The sequence below is a fragment of the Phytophthora sojae genome (assembly GCF_000149755.1).
Source record: "Phytophthora sojae unplaced genomic scaffold PHYSOscaffold_29, whole genome shotgun sequence".
Taxonomy (NCBI): Eukaryota; Oomycota; class Peronosporomycetes; order Peronosporales; family Peronosporaceae; genus Phytophthora; species Phytophthora sojae.
Window position 1 is genome coordinate 103,186 of NW_009258143.1, and position 10,041 is coordinate 113,226.

The following is a 10,041-nucleotide window of genomic DNA, read 5'->3' on the forward strand; positions in this document are numbered from 1 at the left end:
GTTCACGGAGAAGCAGCTCCGTGCGCTGGGTGTCAAGAGCAAATACGAGCTGGCGTTGTTGCTCGAGAAAGCGCTCTACGGGCTCAAGCAGTCGGGCAGGCTGTGGAACCAGTTGCTGCACAGCATCTTGCTGTCGCTGGGATTCCGGCAGTGCTACTCGGACAGCTGCCTCTACGTCAATATCGAGGAGGATGGCATGACGCTCGTCGGCGTGTACGTCGACGACATCCTCGTGACGGCCACAAGCGTGGAGAAGGTGGACAAGTTCTTCCAGGACATGCAGATTGTGGAGCTGAAGGGCTTAGGAGTCGTGTCGAAGTTCCTGGGTATCGCCTTCAGCTACGACGAGGAGGACGGCTGGACTCTCGATCAGGAGCAGGTGATCCTGGTCATGTTGGTGAAGTTCGGGTTGGGCAAAGCGGGCCCGGTCAGCACGCCGATCGGCGGTGAACAAGACGGCGAGGCGCCAGGGGAGCTGCTGCCAAGTGGTGGTGCTGGCACACCAGGTCGCCCGACGGTGCAGACATTCCAGTCATTTGTGGGGAGCTTGCTCTGGATCTCTAGGTGCACGCGGCCCGACATCTCGTTCGCCGTGCACCGTGCGACGAGGAAAATGCTGTAGCATCAACAAGTAGCTGATGGCCTCGACAGCTCCGGCGCCCTCCCCACCTTCGCCCCTCTTCTTCAACCTGGGGTGAGGCGCCAAGCTGCCGCGGACAACGGAGCTGTCACGAAGCTCGCTCGTTCAAGGGCATGCGGCGACCATCGCGACCAAGCCACTCAAGTATGCATCATCACACACCCAACAACCAACTCCAGCCAAGCACCCATCAAGGCGACCATCCAAGTCCACCTCGCCATTTCATCGGGGGCTGCCTCGCACGGATTCACTGCGAACCCGCTGCGAGGCATGCCTTCGGTGATCTAAGGACGTTGCCTTTTGCCCCAAACGTGTTCACGGAGAAGGTTTGAAAATGAGCGCACAATGTTCTTGGCAGATTTCTCCTTCGCAAAGCCCGGTGACTGACCCGACCACATGGACGAGAAGGCCGTGTCTCCATTTACCTCCGCAGCCTTCTTGAGCGCAGCGAGTGGTGCTCCAGCCGTGGGGAACTCTGGCGCTGCAGCACACATGGGACCCAGCTCCCGCATCACACGCGTCACGAATCCTCGAGCTGGTCGGCCCGAGAAAATGTTGGTGATCGCCGTCTCCAGAGCTTCCTCCCCCGTTGCAGTCGCCGCCCGCTTCAACATTTGTCGATGCAAAGCCGACGTCTTGGTCTCGTCGGCGAGCAGGAAGACGGTACCCATTTGCACTGCGGTTGCAGCAAGTGCACTTGCAGCTAGAACCCCTCGAGCGTCGCCGATTCCACCCGTTGCAATCAACGGGAGCTTCACTGCGTCGACGATCTGCGGGACCAACGACATCGTCCCAATCTGTCGTGGGAAATCCATGGAGCTGTTGCGGTACTGCTCACCAGAGGAGCTAGGCTTGTTACCCTCTCTGGGTAGGAAGACAGCTCGATGGCCTCCTGCCTCCACCCCCTGAGCAATGATAGCGTCGCAGCCTCGCTCTTCGAGCCATACAGCTTCGCGCACAGTGGTGGCGGACGAGATCACGAAGGCGCCAGTGTCCTTGACGCCTTGCAGCATGTGAGGAGCCGGCAGGCCGAAGTGGAAGCTCACGACTTCAGGCTGGAGCTCCCGCACCAGCTCGAGACTCCCTTCGTCGAACGGCATCCGTTGCGCCCCCTGCGCTGTCAAGTGAGCGAGGTTCACGCCGTACTCTTCGTAGTGTGGAGCGAGGATATCTTGCCACTGCTTGTCCGCCTTAGCGTTGGCAGGAGGCAGCGAGTGGCAGAAGAAGTTGAGGTTGATCGGCGCCGTCGTCGCGGCTCGGAAGCGCTGCACGTGGTGTCCGGGGACAGCAGAGCGCAAGAAATGGCGCCGAGACCTCCGCCACGGGCCACGGCAATGGCGAGGTCGCTGGCTTGCGCGCCGGCCATCGGAGCTTGGAACAGCGGCACACGCAGCCCCAGACGCTGGATGATTCGGAGGTCGCGCCACGCCATGACGCCCGTTGGTTGCTTTATTGGGAGCGGCTCGTGCTTGAGAGCTCGCGGAATCGGAAGTGAAGTGGAGACTTTGAAGTGAGGGCGCTGCGAATTGATGCACATCAAATCATTAGTTTGGATGGTTTGATGAGTGGCCTGGCGAGGAGCTGATTCGTTCGTCAGATTTGTCTGGAAAGGAGAAGTTCGTCCACATCTGCTCGAGCCTCTTTCTGTTCTTCACCGACGTGGACACTGACGTCCACCTACCGTTTTCGGCGGACATCTTTGTCATCGGGCTGAGGGAAATCTGCACAATTTACGTCACATGACTGTAGGTTGAAGTTGTACTGTACCCTCAACTTCTAGCAACTAAGGCCGCCTCAAGCTCAGGCGCAGCAACGACCTCCAAGCAACACTCTAGTCACTTTTACGCAGTGCCATACAGAGGAAGCCAAGCCTCACTCGCCACTCTACATTCTGGAACTGCCGTAAAGGCTCCCGGAGGGCAACGAGCCGTCGGCTCTCGAACGATGCCAAGCAAGCTTCCTGTATCTGTTGAGATGACACGCCCATCCCATTGACTGTGGGGCCAATCCTCACGATGAGGTGTTGTTATTGTTAAAGAGAAATATTGCACAATTGTTGACGCATAAACTGATACTGAAGTACTGTTTTCTTGACTGTAGGCGTGCACTGCTGGATCGAGATATCGTCCAGGTGAAGGTCGCCAAATACAAGGGCAGAAACGCTCGGAGTCGTACCGTTCTGCTCGGGGCTCTTGCTGGACTTCTTCGTTCGCTTCATTTGCTCCGGAATATCGCGGAGTGCGTTCCTCAGTGCAGCCGTGTACTCGTCTCCCAGTCCCACAGCTACTAGGCACAAAGGAAGTTCCAGAGCTTCGGCTTCAGCTGCAATAGTCTGAGAGGGGATGTCCTGGATAGGGACGACGTTTGTCTTCGGGTCGATCGTTGTAAGCAGCACAACGCGAGGCATAGGCTTCTGTTCAACAGCGTAAGACTCGTACAAGGCACCCAGCGCCAAGAATGAGTCCTTCCCGCCACTCCAAAACATGACCACAAGGTCGTTCTGCGCGTCAGAGCCAGCGTCAGCACCTTCGGGCCAGAGCTTTTGGCCACCCGGGGATCCCTTCGCGAAACCGCGTGAGCGACGACGCGGCTGCAGGAAAACATTACCAGCTAGGGCGTTCTTGCGCCGAGACGGGTCCTTGACGTTCGCGTGGCCGTAGGGGCAGTGGCGGCACCCGTTGCCACAGCAAACTTGCCGCTCCGTCAAGATGTACGCTGCCATAACGGAGTAACCCGTGGCTGGATCTGTGTACATGGCCTGCTTGCTGGTGCACGCAGCTTGATGCAGCTCCTCGATCTCCAGCAACTCCGCCGACTTGGTCTCCTCAGCCTTCGAATCCCTCGCAACCAGCGACGTGTCGAAGAGTTTGTACGGGAACGTCGAGTCCTTCATCCAGCCGCTCTCCGGTTCATGCAGCGCGTGCACGAGCCACTCCAGCGCCACCAGAAGCCGCCTCGTCAGACGAGTGAACATGGACGTGCCGTCCATAATGAACACCTTCGGATGCGCTTCACCCTTCAGCAGCGACGTCCACCAGTCCCCGACGCGTCCTTCCAGCAGCTCCGTCTCCGTCTTGTCCAGACTCAGTCCGCACAGTGCCACGACCACCACGTCCACTTCTCCCCCATCCTCCAGGTCCTCCACCACGTGGCCTCCACGATCTCCCGCATCCAGCCTTCCGTGCCGAGGAACAGCGGCTCGAGCCACTCCACCATCAACACCTTCGCTTTCCTACCATTACTATCTACAAATACTCTATCCTGCTCCTTCAACTGCTGCAGTCTGCTGTAGTGTTGCTGGGCCATGGCCTCCCCCACCTCCGTCACGCCCAGCGCCTCGCCGAGCTGCTGGAACTGCTTCACCAGCGCGTCCTCCAGGCTCTTGGGGTTGCACGTCACGATCTGCGTCAACTGGCCGCCCGCGCGCAGTTTCGCAGCCCTCAGCAGCTGCGTCATTGGCAGCGCCATTGGGGGGCTGCACAAGTTGCTCGTCAGTGCCGCTGTCCACGGCCGCGTGGACGCTGGAACGCTTTTAAAACCTCACCGGCACAACAGCAACACACAGCACTACATAACCCTGCAGAAACTTAACGATGAGGTGACCCTTCACATCAGCGAGTGCTTCAGCGTACGCAATCATGATGAATTGCATACAAAGACGAAACATTGATTATTCTACGCCCGAATGATTATTCGACGCATCTCGCCGTTCGTAAGGGTGTCACGGACACTACTCGATGCAGCATATTGTCGAGCCGCATTTCGCGGTTTGCCAAGACACCCACAAGCGAGACCCAGTGAAGTCGCGTCATGTTGAGGAAGTCGGAGCTCACCCCCGAAGATGCAGGCGCCTACCAGCGCGTAGAAACTCCTCGCGCCGTTGCTGTCGACGTCCAAGCGGGTGGACACCCCAAGCTACGGCACAAGCAGCGACTCTGGGGCCAAGGAACCGGACCTTCGTCATGAAATGGTGCACGATGGCCCCACCTCCTTCAACTTCAGCAACTTGTACCGCTACGCCACAAAGTTCTACTCGCGGTCGGTATCATCACGACGGGAGCCAATGGCGCTTTGTTCCCCCTCATGGCCATTGTCTTCGGCGATGTATTGACGGGGTTCACTACCACGCCTGTGGACATGGACAAGGTCAACAGCGCGGCTCTCGACTATCTGTATATCGCCATCTTCCTCTTCATCACGGACTACGTCTCGTACGTGGCGTTCTACTACAGCGCCGAGCGACAGATAAAGGCACTGAGGGGTGAAGCGCTCAAGCACATGCTGTACATGGACATCAGCTGGTACGACGCGCACGACGTGCTGCAGTTGTCCAGTCGGTTGACGGGCGGACACGGTGAGGATCAGGGACGGCATGGGCCACAAGCTCGGCGATTCGTTTCGATACTCGATCCAGTTTGTCGTGGGTTTTATCATCGGATCCGCCCATGGGTGGGATATCACGCTGGTGATGGCGTGTGTGATGCCTGTCATGGCGCTCTCGCTCAGCTGGATGATCAAAACGTTCACGATCATGTCGGACTTTGCCCAGAAAGTGTATGCTGAAGCAGGATCAGTGGCCAAGGAGACACTGGGCTCTATCCGCACTGTGGCTTCGTTGAATGGAGAGCAGAAGGCAATTGAGAAGTTTGAGAGCAAGATTTTCAAGGCAGAGACGGAAAACATCAAGCTGAACATGGTGGTGACAGTGGTGTATGCGCTGTTCTTGGCTAGTATGTGGATCATGTACTCCGTCGGACTCTGGTACGGCGGGTGGAATGCTTCAAAGGGGGAACCAACGCCGGGGGGTGTTTTCGCTGCCTTCTTTGGCGTCATGATGGGAACAGGTTCTCTCGGCCAGGTTTCCCCGAGTGTTTCCGCTGTGGCTAAGGCCGCTGGTGCTGTTGAGCAACTGTTCTCGATCCTGGACACTGCGAGTGCTATCGATGCGGAGAAAGAGGACGAGGGAATCATTCCTGACACGTGTGAAGGCAAGATCGATGCGGTGAACGTCAACTTCACGTACCCGAGTCGTCCTGACGCCCAGATCCTGCGCGACTACAATGTCACCATTGAGCCTGGTCAGACCGTGGCTTTCGCTGGTGCCAGTGGCGGCGGCAAGAGTACGCTGATTGCTCTGATTGAACGCTTCTACGACCCCACCAGCGGCACCATCTACCTCGACGGACGGGATGTTAGACACTGAACGTCAAGTGGCTGCGCTCGCAGATCGGCATGGTGTCGCAGGAACCTGTGCTGTTCGCCACGACCATCTTCGAGAACATCGCCATGGGTGGCGACAACGTGACCCGTGAAGAGGCCATCGAGGCCTGCAAGCTGTCGAACGTGCACAACTTCATCATGTCCTTGCCGGAGCAGTACGACACGCTGGTGGGCGAGAAGGGCGTCTCTCTATCTGGCGGCCAGAAGCAGCGAGTCGCCATTGCCCGTGCCATTGTCCGCAAGCCCAACATTTTGGTGCTGGACGAGGCCACGAGCGCGCTGGATAACGAGAGCGAGAAGATTGTGCAGGCAGCGCTGAATAACCTGATGGCCACGACCAACATGACCACTCTCGTAATCGCCCACCGGTTGAGCACCATCCGCAACGCGGACAAGTTCGTGGTGGCCACATTGTGGAGAGCGGCACGCACGACTAGCTCTTGAAGATCGAGCACGGCGTCTACCAGAACATGTACCGGATCCAGGAGCTGCGATCTCAGGAGGAGCAGCAAGAAGCGGAGAAGCGTGAGGCCGAGAACGGACTAGAGAGTACGAAGATGACACGGACATTGAGTGGGGTATCGGCTAAGACTGACATTTCAGTGAGCGCGGTGGAGACAAACTTCTTGGACAAGAAGCCGTTCAACCTGTTTGATTTACTGAAACTCAACGGACTCGCGCGGAACCACTTTGTCTTTGGGCTGGTCGGTTCCTGCGTCGGAGGCATTGCGGTGCCAGCTTCAGCCCTATTAATCACGGGCATGATCACTGCTATGACGGAACAATACGCGCTCTTCGAGAGGACCTGGGGACCGATCTCACCTGACAACGTTGTACAACGACGTAGAGCTGTATGGTATTCTCTACCTCGTCGGCGCTGCAGTGATCGCGATCTTCACGTATCTGCAAATGAACTGCTTCAAGTACATGGAGGAGAAGATCACGACACACTTGCGCACCGCCAACTTCAGGGGCTTGTGTTGACAGAATGTTGGCTTTTTCGACGAGAAGGAGAACGCGACTGGCGCGTTGACTGCTGATTTGGCTACGAACGCCACCAAGGTTTCGCTGATGTCTGGAGTCCCAAGCTGCGTTTACCCAAGCTGTCTTCACTTTGATCGCTGCGCTTGTCATCTCCTTCGGGTTCGGAAGTTGGCTGCTATCGCTCATCATGCTGGTGCTTTTCCCCATGTTGATTTTCGGGGAGGTGGCGCGTATGAAGGAGATGGAGGATGCTGGTTTGATTTCAGATGACTTGGCAATCCCAGGAGCCCACGCGTCAGAAGTCCTTGTGAACATCCGCACGGTTGCCGCTTTGGGTATCGAGAAGAAGTCTGCCACCACGTTTAATGAGCTGCTTCAAGAACCGCTGCGCAAGGGCCGGAAGGAAGAGCAGGTTAGTGGTCTGTCGCTGGGATTCAGCTCCTTCATCATGATGGCCATGTATGCGCTCGTGTTTTGGTTTGGAGCCAAGAAGATGAACGGCGGCACCGTTGGTTTTGCGGAGATGATGCGGACATTGATGGCCATCACGATGTCGATCCAGACGGTCAGTTTTTGCCTCCCGATTCTTGACTGACGGACCCAAAGCGTTCAAGGCCGGATCGACGATTTACGCACTTCGTGATCGCGTCGCCCCAATTGATTCATTCACCTCCGACGGATTCCGTCTAGCCAAGGTTGCGGGCCGCCTCGAGTTCAAGAACATCTCGTTCCGATACCCCACGCGCCCGGAGATCAACGTGCTCAAGAACTACAACCTCACTATTGAACCCGGCCAGACGGTGGCGTTCTGCGGCCCTAGTGGTGGAGGCAAGAGCACTATCATCTCGGGGATCGAGCGGTTCTACGACCCCGTGGTTGGCGAAGAGCTGCTCGACGGCCGCAACATCAAGGACCTGAACCTGAACTGGCTGCGCAGTCAGATCGGTCTGGTGGGCCAGGAGCCCACACTGTTTATCGGTACTATCGCCGAGAACATCGCGTACGGTCTGGCCGAGCAGCCGAGTCAGCAGGAGATCGACGAGGCCGCTAAGATGGCCAACGCGCACGACTTCATCACGCAGTTCCCGGACGGCTACGAGACGCAGGTGGGCATGAAGGGCGAGCAGTTGTCTGGCGGCCAGAAGCAGCGCATCGCCATCGCGCGTGCGATCCTGAAGAACCCCAATATTTTGCTGCTGGACGAGGCTTTGAGTACTATACAAGTAGATTTGCTTTGGGATTTAGCGTGTCATGCATTTTAGGTTTTGAACGAGATAGTGGTAGCTACTATACAATCTAACTTCGCAAGTGCTAGAGCACTTCCGAGCCGAAATACCAGAAAATGTAAGTTGATGGAGTCGTAGATTTCGCATTCTTAATAGGGTCGCTTAGGTCCAACTGTTACAATCCTACTTTTCATCATGTGAGGTGTCAGTGTCAGCTGACTGATGCCTTTCAAGGCAGGTCCGCACTAGATTGCAGACCAACGTACTGATATCGGACGCGCGCATGTCATAGGCGACGGGCATATTTCCCTTCATTAGGTTGACAGAGTTAGGGTTGTCCACCGAGTGACTAGAGTGACTATGGCTAACCTGAAACGCTACTTGGTATAGCCCTGGCTCCAGATTCCTGATGATGCCATCATCTCCGATTGAATAGTTTTCCAGCATTGACCAAAACAATTTTACGTTATGCGTGAAGTTGCCTCCAACCGAATGGTCTCATGACGCTCTGCAGCTGATTCGAGCCCCTCGATGTCGTTCTGCAACCTCGAAATCACTTCTTCGCGACCTGACAAATGTTGCCGGAGGTTCTTCAGTTCTTCCGATGCAGTGATTAGCTCAGTTTGAAGTGACCCCACTTGGTTTCGAAGATCAGCATCCGCGACTTCGCGTTCCGACAGGTCACGTTGAAGCTTCTTCACCACGTCTTGCAGCTCTGCTACTATCGTGTTGACTGCCGCGTCACTTCGGAGATCTTTCACCTCGTCCTGTAGGTCGCGCAGCTTGGCCTCGAGAATATCAACCCGCTCGACCGAAATCGGCTCCAAGTCGAACGCGTACGTCAGCATACGAGGGCGCAGCATCGCTTGAATCTTGACCGAGAATTCCTGCTGCAAATGGCTCTCCTCTGTGCTCTGCAGAGATCGTGGAAGCTCACTTGCGTCTTCGACAGCTCGATTCAGTAACTCACGGAAGCACTGCAGTCAGCAGGGTACGTGGATCAACCCCGAAATTTCAATGTGATCTGACGTAATAGTATGAACGCACCTCGATGCAGTCAACGGCACCACATCCGGAATGTAGTTGGAGGGGTTAACATAGTCGATAAGTATTAAGTCGTTCGTGCACCTGCGGTCAGTAGCGATTGATCAGATCGCCCGCGGTATAATATTTGCACAACTTACCACTGTTTCTTGCTTTCGCAGTTCTCGAGCCAGATGCGGAGCTTGCCGCTTCTCAGTGAGAGCGAATAGCGGTAGGGCTGCGTCGGTGGGAGCGCAAAGGTCGTAGTGCCTTCGTATTCGATGCTTTTGTGCACGACGGCCTCGGTGACAGATTGGACCGGCACGCCTAAATTGGAATCTTGAGCAGAGGGGCTGGACAATGCTTGGTTACTGGCAACCTTCGCGAAGCCGGACTTCTACGGAAAACGTCGTGCAAATCAGCCGTTTTGTATGGAATTCGCCCTGAATTCCATACAAAACGGACCGTGCCGCAACGGCAACGGAAATACTCGGGAATCACCTCGTCATTCTCGTCGCGACACGGGCGGAAGTAAAACCCCGAGACTTGGGAGTTCATGTAGGTAGGGCGAGGGGGGCGGATAGCGCGAACCATGCTGGATGAGGTCTTGGAGGCTTGAGAAGTGAAAATTGAAAAGTGAGCGCTGCCAAATGAGCTGCAACTAGCAACGCAGACAACCAGTGATTCCAGTTCTTCTGAACGACTGGAAGCGAGAAGATGGCTGGTAAAACGCTAACAGTATTATATAAAGGTAACTGTCATAAATTATGTAATATCACAAAGCACATCAATAAACTATCACGGTAGATGGCTGAACCCGCCGAAATGCGTAATTTATTGTTATTTTCTGAAATAATGTTATTGACAATGCTATTTTCGGAGACCCTGAGGGTGCTCATTGACCGGCGAATTCCACGAATGCGAAAATGTCAGGCATATAAACATCAA

The 10,041-nt window shown here is 55.8% G+C and overlaps 4 protein-coding genes across 4 annotated transcripts; 1 reads left to right on the forward strand and 3 right to left on the reverse strand.

Moving 5' to 3' along the window:
- Positions 1–924: 924 nt before the first annotated feature.
- On the reverse strand, positions 925–1,311 carry PHYSODRAFT_536147 (hypothetical protein; the record flags this gene model as incomplete). The annotated part of the gene is made up of 1 exon (XM_009541709.1): positions 925–1,311. The coding sequence occupies one exon, from the start codon at positions 1,309–1,311 to the stop codon at positions 925–927; it is 387 nt and encodes a 128-aa protein (XP_009540004.1).
- A 1,400-nt stretch (positions 1,312–2,711) lies between these two features.
- PHYSODRAFT_247690 (hypothetical protein) lies at positions 2,712–4,108 on the reverse strand (the record flags this gene model as incomplete). Its single annotated transcript, XM_009541710.1, has 2 exons — positions 2,712–3,385; positions 3,736–4,108. Coding segments are annotated over 2 exons (1,047 nt in total), but the record flags the coding sequence as incomplete, so codon positions are not given.
- A 342-nt stretch (positions 4,109–4,450) lies between these two features.
- Positions 4,451–8,106, forward strand: PHYSODRAFT_343175 (hypothetical protein; the record flags this gene model as incomplete). Its single annotated transcript, XM_009541711.1, has 10 exons — positions 4,451–4,501; positions 4,539–4,682; positions 4,787–4,965; positions 5,006–5,831; positions 5,867–6,262; positions 6,307–6,409; positions 6,464–6,693; positions 6,848–6,933; positions 7,013–7,409; positions 7,459–8,106. The coding sequence occupies 10 exons, from the start codon at positions 4,451–4,453 to the stop codon at positions 8,104–8,106; spliced, it is 3,060 nt and encodes a 1,019-aa protein (XP_009540006.1).
- Positions 8,107–8,531: 425 nt separating this feature from the next.
- Positions 8,532–9,687, reverse strand: PHYSODRAFT_343176 (hypothetical protein; the record flags this gene model as incomplete). Its single annotated transcript, XM_009541712.1, has 4 exons — positions 8,532–9,047; positions 9,138–9,198; positions 9,255–9,490; positions 9,559–9,687. 4 exons carry the CDS (start codon positions 9,685–9,687, stop codon positions 8,532–8,534), a joined length of 942 nt encoding a protein of 313 aa, XP_009540007.1.
- Positions 9,688–10,041: the final 354 nt, after the last annotated feature.